Here is an 18731-nt window from a genome sequence, read left to right as displayed (position 1 = left end):
GCTTTCACATTTGACCAAGATGGCGACATAATGCATCAGCGGAGCAAAACAATGAAGTGCCCCGATGTCTTTTTTCCCTTTGTATTTATACTTGTTTCTGTCTCTTTCACTGTCTTTCACGCTCTCATCCACATACACTATTTCTAAACACCTCAGATGTAGACACACACTCAGACAGCAGACGGAGCAGAGTGTGCTGTACAGTGATGTCAGAACATTTTCCTATTAACATTCTGACTGATTCCCATTAGATGGAAGCTCATGCTTTATTCTTACCCTCACTGATTCATAATTCATCAGCTAATAACATCTTATTTTAAGCTAGTCAACTTTATCCTGTAGCTATAAGGTCAGACAGGATTTCTACGACTTACATAACTCCTTCACTGAGATCCGCAGACTATGTAGACAGGTCTTTGCCACCATTCTTTCTCTCAAACACATACAATGAAGCTAATTTGATGTTGTTAGTAATTAAAGCAAACCAATTATTTGGGCGCATGAATCATTAACAATGTGTAAACACAATGAGTTCAATGCTTGTAGCAACTTTTCTGCAACACAATTCATCTGCAACAGATAAGTGGCATTATCTCATTTAAAGACAATTAAAAGTAATCGAAGACATACAGTATATGTGTCCTTTTTAACACTGCATTCACACCTACAGAACAAACAGTATATGATGTGTTTCTTAATCAATTATTGATTTATTTGTCTATTTTAGCTTGATGGTTGTGGCTGCCATGTGACTGGTTATTGTGGTTATTGTACTTCCTCTTGGATACAGATATTTCAATGAGGATTTACAGTAGGTTCAGTATCTTCACCCTCAAGGGATCTGAACACTTAAAATAGACTGTACACAGGATTTCACCCAAACACACACACATCTATGCACAGATGGACACATATGAACACACAGTCAAGGCAAGCACATACTGACAGTGCACACACACACACACACACACACACGCACGCACGCACGCACACACAGAAACCCTATAAAATAAAGTTGCCTGACAGTGAGTACATGACAGGAAGATAATATGATTATGTAAGCTATCTGAGAGGAGGGTGGGTTGAGGGGAGGAGGTGTGGAAAGAAGATGGGAGCATAGGAGATGAGAAAGGTGAGGAAGACTGAAAGTGTTGAAGAAAACAAAAGAAGAAGGGGAAGAACTGAGAAGGAGGAAGGGAGAAAATTGTGACTTTAGGCAGGAGAGGAGGAAGTCGAAAGTGCACACAGTAAATGGATATGATAGAGATTTTCTACGTAGCATAAATCTAGTGGATAACAAGGCTGCTGCAAATGGTTCTAATGAGTTCTTAGTGGAGGGATATGGATGTAACAACATACTCATGCACAGATGGTCATGCATATGGTCCTTGTCAACATGACACACACTAACATTAATAGACACGTACACATATACAGTACTCTATTATTCACACCTCCACAAAGACACATGAATACACACACACACACATTTGGGAGTCGCTGGCGGTGGTAGCTATCCATCATTTAATGACTAGCCAGCAGCCTTAATGCTCTTTTAACTGCTGTCATTTACAGCCATGGGAGCAGAGAGGGGAGAACGGCCAAGCCATCAGCAAAGGTGTAACGCCAAATTAAGCAAGCTTTCCCTGAATAAAATGTTTTCTTGTAGGTGCGGAGGAATACAAAGGACACTGCACGGGAACCAGGGCTGATGAAATTCTCTGAGCAGCACACAAAATAGACGCTGAAAACAATTGTAATGATGACATTTCATTTTTTCAAACTAATGTTTAAGGCAGGGTATGCAGTCCTTTAATAGTGGGAGCAGCGATATGGAAAACACTGCATTGAGCTTTGGATTAAACAAAGTTTAAATGCAGTAATTACCAACTAATGGAGCAGAAAAAGAACCTATAATCATCCCTGTCATACAGTAATATATTGTCTCAGTGTGGGCTGGTGGTTTAAAGGGATAATCCTGAATATAGCCTTGAAGCAGACAACCAATAGCCATGTCTCTCCTGCAAGATACTGAACAGCTTCATGTTCACTCATAGGACTGTGTTGATTCAGGGTAGTTAATTCATGCTTACAGGTTGAAATCAAACATACGCTCTTCAAATCTTTATGGAGGACATTAAGAAATAAAATCAAAACAATATAAATCAAATGTGAAAAGCAATAATGCAATAATAGCATGCAAAGAGTGTACAGTGGTAGCTGACTCATAGTTTAAAATATAGATGGTGTTGACTGTTAAATATCACTATTTTGAAAAAGGAAAGTTGCAAGTGACTATAAATAAAGGCCAGCTAATAGTTATTTTCAAGGGTTGGTTTTTCTTTGTTCATCCTTTTGTCAGTTTCACAATTCTCATTTTGGATTTAAACTCCTGAGAGAGAAACTGTAAAGGATTCATTCAGTGAGAGGTCTGTCTCTGTACAATTTATGGTGATAAACTTGACTCACATTCAGCCAGTATGCATTTACCTGTACTGTGATGGCCCAGAATCTGGACTCGATCATGGCCAGAGTCATCTGGATGCCGATGGCTGCAGAGCGAGGGAGAGAGAGAGAGAGAGAGAGAGAGAGAGAGAGAGAGAGAGAGAGACACACACACAGAGAGACAGAGGTCAATTAAGAACAGTAAAATGAACCTGAACATAAAAAATGAATAGAGTTAAATGGAAAAGGTAGAAGCGAGGATAAGCAGGGGGAGGAGAAAGGTAAGTGGAATGAAGAGGAGGGACATGTGGAGGGTAAGGAAAGATAGAAAATAGACGTAGAGGGTAACGAGTATGATTTGTTTAATAGTTGTTTGATTATGTTGATGTATTTGTGCATAAATGGACAGAAGAAGGGTACCACCCCTGCTAGAACACTGCTGAGATTTAGGCTTTGAATCCCAAAGTGCCGCAGTCTAGTAAAGGCAAATGTCCACTGCAGACATTATCAGCACATGCTGAAAGTGTCATGGCAACGACATGGAAGTAGGAAGAAAACAAAGTACACCTCCTGTGGCTACACAGCATGATCTTTCCAGTATTAGTATCATTTTTTTTTGTTGTACTCTCTACCTTTGTATCCATCCTCTATTCTTGTTAGTTAGTTACATATGATGTGAGTTTCTTGTATTGTGGCTATATAACATTTTTGGTTGTAAAAATGAATACTACACTTGAATTAAAAATTTGGGTCTGGCAAAAATAATTATTACATGGACAGTGAAACAATTAACTAAAGGAGCAATGTGGTGCTTCCTGGCTTTACCTATCTATGATTTAACTAATTGCACTTTTAACACTTCTTGTCTTTGTTGGCTTAGAAACTAAGAATCAAATTGATTAAGGCTGTTGAATACAGTTGAAACCTCCAGAAAAAAATGGTAAGCAAACCTTTTTTTATACTGGTAGAACTACACTAGTTTTAGATGGTAGTAGTAGTGATAATAGCAGAATCACTAATGAGTAGTATTAGGAATCACATCTGCAGTGTGTGTGTGTGTGTGTGTGTGTGTGTGTGTGTGTGTGAGAGAGATAATATTTGCAGTTTAAGTGCTAGTGATTCCTTTAGTAGTAATGGTTGTAGAAGCAATTGTGGACTATAAATGGAGGGAAACTTAAATTCCAGCAGTTTAGAAGAAAGAACATTAATGAGCTGGTTAATGTCCCAGGGTGAGAGACTATATATCTCTCTCTCAGCCCCCAGGCTGAAAGAGCAGAAGAAGACCTGCTGTACAGATCAGCTCTGCCTTCTCAACTCAAATTATGAAAATCCTTTACAGTAACTGGCCTTCTGAGCCTCAGCTCACAATGCTGTGTGAACCGGCTGTTCTTAGACAGTGTGTGTGTTCATGTGTCTGTGTGTGCACATTTGTGTGTTCAACCTCTGCCTACAACATAGCACTCTCAGTCACAGAATATTAAGCCTAGCATTAGTGTGTGCACATGTTTCACACGCACACACATACACACATGGCGGTAGAGCAATTGCTTGTGTCAGCTTAGAGCTGTAAGTCCGTCAGCATTTCAGTCAGCGTGGTAATGCTAAAAGAAACTGTAATTGCATAAGTTCTCAGTGCACACATACTGTATACACCCACACAGACAACAAATACACACACATTGCAAAGGAAGATATGACACTTCATATTAGCATCAAAGATTCAGCGTTTTTCTCCCAGCATGCTTTATACAACAACTCAGGGCAAGTCTCACAATATGCAAAACACATACAAACACACATGCCTGCACACACACGCACCACTACTTTCACACATCCTTGCACACACAGTATAGGTGCACATATTGTATACAGCATGAGAGCATGCACTAATACACAACCACACACATACACACCATCATGTACCATAATAAACACAGAGCGTGGAATAGTTACTGTAATGGAGTCAGGCATCAAAAAGGCTTTATTATGAAAAGCATTCGTTATGGGTGGTGGGGTGGGGGGTTGGTCTGGTTGCAGGACGGAAGAGGAAGAATAAGGGACAGTAGAAGTGAGGGAGAAAAAGAGAAAGCAGAGAGAAAGGGCTGGTCATACGGATATAGTATAGATAGTTTGTTTTTGACAAACAATAAGTCTTAAAAAGCCCAACATGTGTAATATATATGTAATCATAGAAAGTAAACTCTTCATTATTTCATTACCTGTTATTATTACTGAGGACAAGACCTCTGTATACACAATAGTAGCCATAGCCCTGCAAAACGAGGCTACTGTAGTTTAGGAATTTGAATCTATTCAAGGCAGTCATTGGTTTCCATTCACTTCTACAAGAAAGTTGGGTTTTGTAGTCTCTCAGAGTCAACACCAAGCCTGCAAAACAGTAGTTTTCCTTTTTTGGCCAAGTTACGTTACTGTTGTGAGGTAAAAAAATGAAAGCTGTAGGGGCAGCTGTGGTCGGAGCTATTGGCTGAACATAACTCACTCAATTATGCTTGTAAAATACTATTAGGTAATGAATTATGGATTGCTGATGGCAAGAATAAACTGAGCTGTACGTCCATTTGGAGATCATTCCGGATATTAAAAGGAAAAGCCTCTGACATGTTCTGTCTGAGGGTGTGTGTTTCAGTTTGTGAGCGTCTGTATGCATATTTGGCTTGTGTATGTGTGTGTGTGTGTGTGTGTGTGTGTGTGTGTGTATGTGTCTGTGTGTGCGTCATGGACTCCGTCCAATCTCTTGAAAATCAGTCGTGATGCTGAGTCATGGCTGCAATCAGCCTGTAATCAGTCATGTACACATAGAAGTCTGTTACGCTGATTGAGCAGTTGTTTATCTGTTCATACAGTGGCTCTAGGATGAATGTTCAAAATTTCAAAAATGTTAAAATCTACAGACAGACTGTGGTAGAACTCTGTTAGTTTTCAACATTGAGGGCTTTTGAGTGCATCTGTGGAAAAATCATATGTAAGGATGCTAAATTAATGCCTTTATATTTGTTCAAAAGCACTTTTCTGGTGTTTTGACCTTGAAGTCCTCTCCCTCCAGCATAATCTCAGTTAAAGTGTTGGAAGGCCATTATGGAGAACAGCAGTAATCTGCCTTCTCTCCCTTTCTGAGTTGGAGGCTGATAGGCCAAATCTAATTAAAACCATCACACTGATCCCTATGAGTTTGTGTGTGTGTGTGTGTGTGTGTGTGTGTGTGCTGTAAGAGTTGTTTTTTTCCATAATATGTGCGTGTGTCAGTGTGTGCTTGTGCGAGAACATATCTTGTACACTCACAGTCTGAGTTGCAATTAGTGTGAGCTGCCAATCACAGTGGAGTGCACTTTCAAAAGGAAATGAATTAATGAAGAAATAAATAAAAAATTTGAGCAACCAAGAGCCAGAGTTAATTGGTTATTACACTAACGAGATAGAGGGATGAGAGACGGAGGGATGTGAACTGCGAACGATTGGAAGAAAAGAATGTGTGAGAAAGAAAAGGGGGACTGGAACAAGGGTAAACAGACTATGAGTTTTACTGCATCATTGTCTCATAGGATTTTGCCCAACAGAATATGCATATTTATACTGTGTATGTATTATAGAGCAAGACAATTAATTTAGGAAGACAGAAACAAAGATGGACGGGTAGGAAGACAGGGGGAACCACAAAACCTGAGAGAGGAACACTAACAGATACAGACAGAGTGAAGGGGAGACAAAGACATAATCATACATAAGCACAAACAGTGTACACGTCTGGCTAAGCAGGTGACACTTGTTATAAATGTATTCCTGTATATACAGTCTTATGGCATAGCTGGCAGAACTGATTAAAGTCAATGGAGGAAAGCTGTAAACATTTGGATATATACAGTAAATGTATTATAATCGTTGCACATGAAGCATTATATACAGTTTCATCCACATTGTCATTCATGTCATCACAATACTGTTGATTATATTAAAATCATTGCATTCAAACTGTACCTTTAAGACTCCCAAAATAATGCTGTAAATGAGGTGTAAATGTGGCTATTCTGTATAGCTCATGCCCTTATAACTTTATCTCCTAAAAATTAAGTTTATATACTCTTAATTTGTGTTTATATCAAGGTAACTAGGAAATGTTTCTTCATGCATCACTCAATTAGACTTTATTTGTATAGCAATAAATGTTATAAATAAAAACAATAATGTATGTAATAACATATCTTATGAACTATCTGACTTAAAAGTGACTGATAAAGTCAGTGGTAACATGTAGCAGGAATTGTTTTAGTAGCCTAAAGCTATTGTAGGGTGTAAGACACTGATCCTGATCTCCGTGGTTAGTCTGGTACCCCAGGCACCTTCCTATGGCGTACAAGAATATAGCACGTTGTGGACTGGAAAAAACACGTTAGCCAAAACCAGTTAGTACGATATAAACATTACTTTTAGGAGACAGGGCTGCATAGTCACGTCACTAAAGCTTACTAGAGACAGAAAGAGATAGAGAAAGGTGACCAGCTTTAGCCTTTTGCTAAATGGAGCAGCACAAGTGTCAATTGTCTGACAGACTGTGAAAGGGAGAAGAAAGGGAGAAGGGTGGTGGAAAAAGGAGTGATAGAATTATCTATTTATCTATCTATCTATGTATCTATCTATATATCTATCTATGTATCGATCGATCGATCTATCTATCTATCTATCTATCTATCTATCTATCTATCTATCTATCTATCTATCTATCTATCTATCTATCTATCTATCTATCTATTGTAGACAATCATATGCCTTTTAGGGTGTATGTTTTACTTGGTTGAAACAGAGAATGATGACTGTGAGGTTCTATAAATGGGTTCCTGTGTGTGTTCATACATTTTTGACATTGTTTAGCATGTTTGTGTGTGTGTGTGTGTGTGTGTGTGTGTGTGTGTGTGTGTGTGTTTTGTGCCGAGGTGGCACAGGAGGTCAGTTTGTGTTAAATGACCAGTGAGCAGAGCTAGTGCTGATGGTTCCCTTAGCAAGACCCTGGAATCGAGGCTAAATATATAGGAAACACACACACTAATACACACACACTAATACACACACACTAATACACACACACACACACACACACACACACACACACACACACACACACACACACACACAGACAGACACACAGACACACAGTGCAACAGCAGTATACTTTTGTAATGTATGTGTGAAGCTCATATAATACACAAAGGGGGAAGGAGATCAAGGAACAAGGAAGTAAGCGAGAGAAGAAGAGAGTACAGGACCAAAGGTGCAAAGGACACACATAAACACATGTGCAACCAAAAAAGAAATCAGCATGGGCTGCAGGGAGGACACACACACACACACACACACACACACACACAGAAAGGTCACAGACAGAGTGCAGACGTTGTAATGAAAGGAACAGATTAATTGATGTAATGGAGTCAGGTGGCCCAGGTGGTATGAGAATGATAGAGGGATGAAGAGGGACAAGAGGGAGGACAGGAAAGGGATAAGACAAAAGGCAGAGGGGATGAAAGAGGATGAATTGATTTTTAATAATGTTATGAGTTGCAAACCCTTTTCATTTCTACCAAGCATGGCTATTAATAATAGAGCAAGCAAGATCAAATGGTTGTGCATGAGCGTGCATGAGTGTGTGTGTGTGTGTGTGTGTGTTTCTCATTCTTTCACATTTGTGTGAGTGTCTGTGTCTGAGTGTAGAGACAACAAGAGAGGTTGTTGCGTGAGGTGAGGGGAGAGATTATGTGTGTGTTTTTTTAAGATAGTATGAGCTCTTAATTTAAAATTCACACCTATTTTAAAGATAATTCTGGTTCATTAAAGCTTGAGTGTCATTTTTGTTCATTTTGTTCTTTCCTATTGTTAATAAAAACACTACTCATCAAGTGACTGCCCGCCCTGAATTTTTAAGCCTGCTTTACCTGAGGATACAAAGGATATCACTGATATTTGATCTTCAATGCAAATCTATCCCTTGTCTTGTGATTCTAGGGTGTAATAACTTTTTTCTTTTATATTTATGTAGCTCAGTGTGACTCTACTTCAGTTAATGATTACCCGGAAAATGTCAAAGAACTCACCTGAACTTGTTGCTAATGTAATCTACTGAGGCTCTTAATGTTGTTAATTGCCTCCACAAAACTCTTTAGAGGGAGGCATTTTAGCTGCTATGTGTTTCCTGTGTATGCATTAAAACTACTCTCATGTGTGCGTTTGATATTGGCAAAAGCGAGAGATTCCCAAAAGCTGTATTTTGCTGCCCTTGTGCCCTGTTTGAAGCCTTAAAAGTGTCTGATGTTTTATTTGAACTGACTGTGGACAACAAGATTACTGTTTATCTGAGCAAATGTCAAAGTCTTATCATGTCTCTCTCTTTATTGTTTGTCTTTTCTGATTTCTTGTACACACACATGCACACAGTCATGCACAAACATACACACCAACATTGACAAAGACACAATCATACCAGCACAGACATTCACAGAGATTATAGCTTTCTCACTTAGAAATGTCATTTGTGTTCTCTTTCTCTCTGGCTCCCTCACACACACACAAACACATAATTACAGTTTTTATCAAAAAATGTCAAACATATATCAGAAAGATGGAACAGAGTGAGATGCAGTTCAGAACATTTTTTCTTTCTTTCTTTCCATCCTCTTTAATATGTGAATGTTTAACCCCATCAAAACTAAATCTCCCATCCGTTCTAATCTTAATCTTAAACATTAATGTTTCCAAAGGTCTCGACATCTGTCATCAAACATATCACACTGTAATCGGCATCTTGCTTCAGATAAGAGAAGAGAAGAGAATAGAAGAGAAGAGGAGAGAAGAACAATGTATGAATAAAAAATACAAACTTGACAATAATATTAAGGGCAAAAGGAATTTCTGTGATGATTTAAAGGATATACTGTATGTTTATTATTTTGCAGGAACACATCTTAGCACTGTTCTTCCTTTTGTACTCTTGACGCTGGCTAATAAGGTGACTCAATAGTATTTGTAGTATTTATCAAATAAAGGCATGTGTTTACTAATCAATCCGGCAAATGTTGTGGTGCGATTAGTAAATAAAGCTCTCAACTCTTTCAAGTCTTTAATTAACTATGCATGGGTGCACTCTGACAGATTATAAATGAAGGCCACTTTGCAAAACAAAAAAAAAAAGATCTCAGAGACGTCAAAGTCCAATAACGCTGAGCTGCATGGCTACATAGTGTGAACAGGACTTCTTTAATCAATTCTTTTTTTTTCTTTTTCTTATTGACTGGAACCTTTTCTGCTTTCTTGCTGCTCTGACACTGATTACACAAATCAGCCTAAACATGCAGAAATGGTAATTGTCTTGTTATTATTCCTCTCTCATTTGGTTGGTTGAGTCTATCAAGCAATTACTCAGCAAAAATGTTAACTGAGCAGTAATTCAGCAGGCTCTGTACTGTTTTTTTGTATACTTAATAAAATCTATCTATACAACAGTTTTTATTCTCATACTGAAGAACTGGCCTCAGGTTACTTCTTCTATTGTTGGCAATGGTGGAATTGAAGATTTTCCTACAGTTGTAAGTCACTCTGGATGAGGGCATCCTTTTTCTGACTAATATCCGACAGCCCACACACTTTTTCAATACACTGATAAAACTGAAACTCTCTCCACGCACAGAGCCAAGTAACCTTTCAACTCAAAAATAAAAAATACTGTTTGTGTTTCCCAAAAGTGGCAGAGTTATGTTCACCAAAGCCTCAGCAGATCCCATGACTTTCTGATGGAGAGCATTCAATAAACTGATGTTGCCTGGCAACAAACACTGCTCCAGCCAGTTAAAGGAGTTATGGCAAATTCTGGTTGACCCCTCAGAGAGAAAGAGAGAGAGAGAGAGAGAGAGAGGGAGAGAGAGAGAGAGAGAGTGAGAGAGAGAGAGAAAAAAAGTTCAGTAACAGCTGATTATAATGTTCAGTTTGAATAAAAGTCCTTGATGTCTGAGTACGCACACAGATACACATGCCTACACACATTCACATACCTACACACAAACGTCCACACATGCACAGGCAATAAAAGCAAGAAAAACATAGAAATGCACTCACAGAGCCATTAAAACTCACAGGCTGAAATGTATGGACATACACAAGGAAACACATACACACACGTACACTCTCACAACAGTACACACAGGTACACAAACACACAGACCCAAATGGACGTACATCCGTCTGATCTGAACTTATATAACCATGATAGCTGATAAACAATTAAAAATGACCTTTGACCCTGAACTTTTCAAAGTCAAGTCACAGTTGGTTTTTGTGACATCTCCAAGATAGACGCAGAAGAAAACAGGCACACACACCTCTGTGCTGAAGCTCGTCAACCTCAGAGGACTCACCAGAGGCTGCACTGACATCACGTTACCAAAGCAACAGGCAGAGGGCTGGGATTGGACGAAAAGGATGATGACTCAACCTCCCTCCCTCATCCTCCTCTTCTCTCTCACCATAATCTCTCTCTCTCTCTCTCTAGAAGTGTCTCTCACTTTCTCATGCGCAACTTTTTGAACGTCAAGGATGCAGACAGAGGTGCATGCACGGGCAGAGCCGCATGATATTTTCCAGTTCAAAGAAAGGAAGTGGACTAACTAGCTTTGAATTAAACACATATTAAACACAGTACAAACACAAAAACTGAATAAGGCTGTGTTAACTATGGAACAATTACCACTAAAAAAGAGAAATTAAGACATAAATTTACACAGCTGTATTAATGCTTTTTTTAAATTGTGAAACCCACTGACACAGCAGAAAGATGGACGGAGGATTCTGCCATTGTAAAGGTGACAGAGCAGAAGTGATGGAGTGTTAAATGGGTGGCCTGTTTCTTTAAAATGGAAATAAATGCTGTCGACATTGGGCAGATGTGTGTGTGTGGACCTTTTAAGTCAGCAGAGCCTACCTTAAGTTAACCTAGTTTCACAGCCTTCTTGAGCAGGCCTGTTGGAGGCACGATCACTAAATCATTCATAGTGGAGAGACAGGGAGAAACATGTTCCTCTGTGTATGTGTGTGTGTAAGAGAAAGAAACAGTGAAGGCAAACTGCTCTGCTCTTTCTTCTATTCTGAATGTTAACATGGTAGTTTGTGCTCATAACAAGGCAATTTTGTCACATCAAAAAGGAATAAAGGAAAGGAAAGTGGCGACATTCTGATGCACTAATATGTCATGAAATTCAATTACTTACTCAATTTTGATCAACATGGTGCTGAGTGTGTGTCTTTTTGTGTGTGATCACTCCTCTTTCGTTACCTCACTAATCCAATTTTATTCAGGTATTAACTTAAGTATCTGAATTTCAAAGTAAAAGTTAATTTTGGGACATTCACTTATTTGTTTTTGATTTAAAAAAAACAAACAAAAAAAAACTGTTAATTTATGCATCTTCAGCTATAATGCAGGTTGCCAATTATGACTCTTTAGCTTCTAAAATCTCCATCATGTCCTAAAACATGCTGTAGAGTTGAGGGAAACTGCAGAGTCAGGTGTTATGTGTGTTCGTCACTATTAGCAACCCCTTTCACTTTCCATGCACTACATGTTTTTTTCCATCGTTAATATAAAAATATTGATTATTGCAGCGTTAAGGAATTGGAGAGGTGTTAATAGGTGTATTATTTTATTTTGGACAAAGCTGGGACAGCTGTTTTCCACTGCCTCCAGTTATTATTATGCAAAGCTAAATTAACCATATCCCGGCTCCAGCTCTGTATTTAATCCACAGACACAAGATTGATTTTTATCTTCTTAGCAAATAAGCATATTTCCAAAAATGTTGACCTATTCATTTAATTACATTGGAAAACATAAACTGAGAAAGAAATAGATTAAATCTGCCTAAAATCACTTATCTGCACCACCCTCCTTCCTTATCCATTTCCTCCCTCTCCTCTCTCTACTCCTGTTTCTATCTCTCTAAGAAGACAGATGGCGTTCTCTCACCTCTCCCCTCTTTATCTCTCAATTATCCCTCTCTCTTTTCCATCCATTCTTCTTTTGGTCTCTTGCTGCTAGTCTCTCTCCTTCTCTTTTCCATTTTACTCTGTGCAGCTCTGTTGTTATTTTGTTCTCTCTTTCTTTCCCCCCTTCTCCACCTTCCACTTTCCTCTTGTTTTCTCTCCCTCGCTCTCGCGTCTCGTGTCTGTCCCACACCGCTCTCTTTCCCCCATCTTCTCCTCTAGGAAATCCCTCTCCACCATCTGTCTGGCTGTGATGAATTCAGAGCCTTTCAGAACAAATCAACTCGGCCAAATTAATGAGACTCTCCAAGGGGATAAACTTTGTGTCAGTGTGTGTGTGTGTGTGTGTGTGTGTGTGTGTGTGGGAGAGAGTCTGTGCACCTAAAATACTTCATAATCCTTCGACTGTACCGCTTAATTTATACTGCAGTGACAGATAGCGTGTTACAGGGAAATACAACAGACAAGGCTGGCTACAAACATTGAGTTGCTTAAACTATTACAGGTCAGGACCTCAGATTGGCCTGTTATTGGTCATCCCCACATGTTAACTGCTGCTTTTTTTCTAAGAGGCTTGGACACTATGTTCACTTTCAACAAATTTTCCAAAAACAAGTATGTAAGGCAACTGACGACCAGTGTTTTCCAGGTCACCAAGTTCATAACTTATGTTTGTGTTGTAGGTTGTAGGTATACATCAGAAACCAAGTTCAGACTATATGGGGCCATCTAGTCAGGTTTCTAGCTACACTTTCAGCCGTCTGATTACTATAAGTACCAGTGCAGTTGGAGGGAAAGCAAAATGTCACTTTGCTGTAAGAGTTTGCTGATGGGGAGAAGGGAAGCAGCACTCAGGAAATATGGAGTTTCAAAAACTAGCATACTAATTTCACTGTTAAAAGCCTTGTAATTAAACAACCTTGTTGTTTAATCACAGTCATTTTTACTTGTTCAGTTATTTTAAGAAAATAATTCAACCTTTAACAATACAATTAAAAAGTTGGTATTCATACATAATAATATGTATAGAAGTGAGTACTTTTTAGAAACAAATTTATATTCAGTAAGTGAGGTGTAATGACTGTGTGGAAATTTAAATAGCCTCTTTGTCTAAAGCAGTTTTCTTAAAGGGGCACTACACAGATTTTACAAATCCTGGTCATGAAGAGTTCTACTTACTTCACGCCTGTGAAAATGATTGACTAATGTCTTCTGTGAGTTTGGAGGAAGTGCTCCAAAGCCTGGAAAAATAACCTTGGTTCCTAACACTGGAGCTTTTAAGAAATCATGTACAATTTGCTGCTTTTTTAGCCCCCTCTTTGCGCCAATTTTTGAAAAAGTTCAAAGATTTTGGGTGAGACATTTTAATGTATTTCCTTTTGAAACTGGGTGGGTGTTTTGAGTTGGGAAATTTGGTAGTTATCAATGTTAAGTGTAAACACATGTAAACGGTGTGGCAGTTTGATTTGATAGAAAACGCAGAAGAAAAACAATGTTTGGGGTGTGTTACTCATGCAGTTTGAGGTCCATTTCATTGGATCTTTGAATCAATCTATTTAAATCACTTGGAGGATACAGTCCATGTTACATTACTTGCTTTTGTGAAATTACTGTGATAGGCCAGAAAATATTCTAGCCCAATTTTAATACAATACTGTGCTTTACAAAGCAGTTCCGAGAGGCTTTAAAGCTGAAGAGGAAAAAGAATACTAGAAATATATTAATAAAAACACAGAGGCAAAAGCAATGGGAATACAATAGGCTATTCAATAAACCCTGTCTGGAAAAATGTGTTTCAAGGCGTGAATTAAAACATGATTGATTTCTAATGGAGCAATCCTCATTGACCATATTGACCAAAGGGCCATAAAACTGTCTGGTCAATATGAGGCTGATTCACGGATGATAGAAAACGCTGATGAATGGGAACAGAGACACAAATGACTCCTGGGATAAAACCATGGACATATACAATATCTTTCCCATGTGTGTGTGTGTGTGTGTGTGTAAAAAGATGGATAGTGCCTTGAAGTCACTTGTTCTATGCAGGAACTAGTGGTTGTAGTGCTAAATGTGCCTGGCCAGGCCTGGTGTTAATACAAGACTAGAGCCAATTCATCTTCACTGACACTCACCCAATAGCACAGTAAATTACAGAGTGAGGGAGAGGGTGAGGGGGTGAGGGGGTAAGTGTGAAGAGAAACGGAGTAAAGGAGAGAGATAGAGATGAGGGGAGAGACAGAACTGGTAGAGGAGAAAAGGAGGGGAGAGGGAGATGGTGCAGAAAGGGGAGATACTATATGCATATAGTTCACACAGCAACTTATAATGAATGCAACAGATTAAATTTAAATTCATATGTCATCAATACTAGAGGTAATGAACAGCAAGTAGTGCAGGGATTTAATCATGCCTCCTAGATAATAAATAAACCAATGTTCCTGTGGCTGGGGAATGAGTATATCTGTTAGAGTAATGCTGGGTGAGACATTACAGCCAGAGACAAAAGTTAAGAATACTTTACTTCCTCCAAACCACTGCCAGTAATCATTTTTCATAACACGTATTTTCTGCATCATTGATGGAACAGAACCGGCCATAAAAGTCGCCTTGGCAGGAGGTGTTGGCACTTAGAATGGATCCCCACGCCAGAAGGCCTCTTTGCCAGACACATAACCAGCCCGGAAAAAGTGGACACGTCCCTTGGAGGACCAAATAAATCAAGCTCACCTCGCACTCTTATCTGGTGTTAAAAACCTCTTCCCTCTCAATCAGTGGACAAAGTCTCAAAGGAGCTGCCTGAGGAGATTGGGCCAGTCACAGTCTATACACTATTGTTTATAGAATTAAACTAACTTTTATAAACTCAGTTTTTCCACCACTGCTTTTCCAGATTCATCTTTTCCCCCAAATGCCGAGGCCCTAGCCATGATCAGATGTAGCAGCACAGTGCAGAGGCAAAGTGGAGAAAAACTAGCAAAAACTTGCAGAGGCAATTACTGTATATATAGGAAATATATGATCTGATGATCAAGAAAGGCTGGGTGCAAGAAACCTCTTTTTTTATCCTTTTCATCCATCATGGATTGCTCTCAGGTTACATCACAGACAGCTGTCTGTTCATCTGCTATAAACTGAAAGGTCACTGAAAAGCAAAGTCATAGTTGAAACAGATTGAATTTTCAGTCAGCAATGGGATGTGAAATCCAAGTGCTGCCACAAGGTTGCTCTCTCCATTGGAAAGCAATGGCTCATTCAGACGTGAAGCAGTTCGTTCTCTTGCCTATCATGAATAGAGCACCTAAGGAGAATAAGAGAGAGTGTTCCATGTTAAAAGTATGAGACTTTAAACCAAGTGTTTGAAAATTGCTTGTGAACTGTCAGATCTGGAGGCACTGATCGAACTGAAACATTTGCACTAACTTTTGCACTAACTAACACACCTGTTTGTCCCTGTGAGTTGTGTTGGTAACTGCAGGCGCTGAAACATGTCTGTCAGTACATAATGAACTAAACAAATTTAGGCTATTTTAAAAAGTGCAGGCGCTTATGAACTGTTTTCTATATTTGATACCAAGTGTCCTTGAGCCTGGCATTAAATTCTCTGAGTAAGTAAGAGTGCGTCACACACACACACACACACACAAACACACACACACACACACACACACACACACACACACACAGCCATTATCCTTACTGTTATAAAAGCAGACATGCTTTCTACATTATTATGTCCAACAATAATAGACAACAAAATAAAACTTTTATGTGCAACGGCATATTGCACCTTGCCCTGCTATTCCAGTCATTCTAGCCAATCATCTTTTCTAACTACCACTGAGTGTGTCCTATATAGCCAGCACTGGCAGCAGCTACTGGCAGCTAAAATAGATTTCTGTTTGCCAGGAAGTACATTCAAGACCAGCGAAGCCAGCACAGTGCCCACATTTGAACAGGAAACCAGAGGACTCATATTCAGTTTGTATTTGTGTGTCTGTGTGTGTGTGTGTGTGTGTGTGTGTGTGTGTGTGTGTGTGTGTGTGTGTGTGTGTGTGTGTGTGTGTGTGTGTGTGTGAGTGTGAGTGTGTGTTGGACAGCTGACCAGTCTGGTGTTTTAATTGGCCTGTGCAAAAACCTGGACCTGGTGACAGACAGTGTTGTGTGGAAACTCAGGAAAGTATACAGGTAGTTGCTGACTAGTAAACTGAAGGGCTGCAATCCATAATACATTAAATTGTTCCAATTATCTTGGTAATGTCACATGGAACATATTACATACTTGCTTGTAACACCAGTTATAGATTCCGGACTCTGGCTGGACCAGGTTTAATTGGGATTCAGACAATTTTTTTTATCTAAATATTTGGATTAAGATTCATAATGGCAACGTCATCACCTTATAAAGTTCTTATAGCGAATTTGTTAGCAAAGAGTTGCTTATCTACACAACCAGCAGGGAGCAGCATTAGCATTCTTTTGGAGTCATGTTTATGGCCATCTGATGAATATAAGACCAATACTCACTCTCCTTTTCACTCTGTTTTGGTCTCCACCAACAACTAAGTGCGATATGTGGCTTTTCAGCAGCTGCTGTGCTCCACTGTGTTCACCTGCTAGCTGCTATACTTCTGTTTGGTATTTGGAGCTGGATAGGTGGTGTACAGTGGCTTAATCATAGTTTTTAGAACATCTATCTACTGAAGCTGGAAATGAGGTTGATCTGCATCATATATACCATTACTGTTTTATCTTAGCTGATACAGATCCATTCAAAAATGCCTGGATCGGTGCCCAGTACCAATCTTTCAGACTGGCTTGGGACATCTCTGCCTTTCACATTACACAAAGTCATATTTGATCCCTGCTAATATAAAAAGTATTGACTAGTGCAGTGTTAAGGTTACATAACATGGATTTTCATGTCATAAAAAATAACATAAAAAATTAGACAGTGAAAAAAAAAATCCCACAACTGGTTTGCAGGCTATGAAAAGGAACAGTATAAAAAAACACCTGGAGTGTTTGTCTTGACGATGCAGGTGCCCTGAGAGAGGCATTAGAAGATGCTTGGCTGTTGAAAAAGTTTTGGTTTGATCCCTTATGTAAACAACTAGTCTCTCACTTAGACGCCGCCAACCGTGCCAAATGATTCACATGCTCATTAACAGCACTGTGTGTGTGTGTGTGTGTGTGTGTGTGTGTGTGTGGGTGTGTGTCAACTTTGAGTCAGTCCATATAAGGAAGTAGCCAAGTAATTATATGCTGTGTACAAACAAACACACAGTCCCCCCCACCAGTTAATATTCTCCCAACCCCACCCCCCTCCTCTTTTACTGCCCTACCCTCCCTGTTTCTGTCTATCTCAAAAATTGTCATTGGTATCTTCCAAAGGAAACATTTTTTGCTTTTTCACAATGATTTTCTCTAACGAACACACACCACAGACACAACTTGGAGGACATTGCACTGACTCACTTAATTTCTTGGGGATTTAACTTCAGTCATTAATATTTTATGTTGTGGGGACCACAGTTTTGTCCAGACAATGTCAGTAACTTAAATACGCACAGATTCAAAAAGGTGTGTACATACGGCCATGTGCACGAACATACTCTACACTACACACACACACACACACACACACGCATGCACGCACGTAGACGCTCAAAAGCCAGTCGTTACGAGAGCTGCCACTGGGAATAGAATGAAAATGAAAGCCGAGCGACGGAGACGTGAAGAGAAAAAAAAAGGAAAAAAAAAATCAAGGGAGGAGAAAAGCCCATGAGGCAGAGGGAGATTCTCATCTTCAATGAAATCAGATGATCCCTCCCTCCCTCCCTCCCTCTCTTCCTCCCTCCCTCCACTGTTACAGCTTTCTTTCTCGCATCTCTCTTTCTGTCTCCCTTCCATCTCCATCCTTGTCCTCTGCCTCTCTCTTTCTCCTCCTTCCTCCTACCTTTATCTGTTTTCAACCAACCTCTTCTCTATATCTCTCACCACCTCCCACTCTCTGTCTCTCTACTTTCTCCTAGCCCTCCCTTCCTCTCTCTCCTACTCCCTCTCTGTCTCTCTCCCTCTCTCTCTCTTGGCTCTCACTCTTTCGTATTATCACTCTCTCTGTATTCCACCTCCCTCATCCTCTCTCTGTCACAGTGGGAGAGCTGCAGGCAGACAGAAGCAGCATACACTAATGTTACTATATTTGACAAGACACACACACACACAAACACACACACACACACACACAC

At 39.5% G+C, this 18731-nt stretch overlaps 1 protein-coding gene across 1 annotated transcript in view; it reads right to left on the bottom strand.

The window, feature by feature from the left end:
* The window catches only part of cacna2d4a (calcium channel, voltage-dependent, alpha 2/delta subunit 4a), an 86550-nt gene that overhangs the window by 11183 nt on the left and 56636 nt on the right, over positions 1-18731 (bottom strand). Inside the window, exon 29 of the mRNA XM_087177038.1 lies at positions 2491-2552. Within this exon, the coding sequence (XP_087033164.1) occupies positions 2491-2552 (62 nt within the window). The remainder of the gene's footprint in view (positions 1-2490; positions 2553-18731) is intronic.

The sequence above is a fragment of the Seriola lalandi genome, unplaced genomic scaffold (assembly GCF_002814215.2).
Source record: "Seriola lalandi dorsalis isolate HSWRI2012SDOR001 ecotype SW California unplaced genomic scaffold, Sedor1 jcf7180002054579, whole genome shotgun sequence".
NCBI classification, from domain to species: Eukaryota; Metazoa; Chordata; class Actinopteri; order Carangiformes; family Carangidae; genus Seriola; species Seriola lalandi.
Note: the sequence above shows the minus strand (reverse complement) of the source record. Positions and strands in the feature narration are given on the sequence as shown.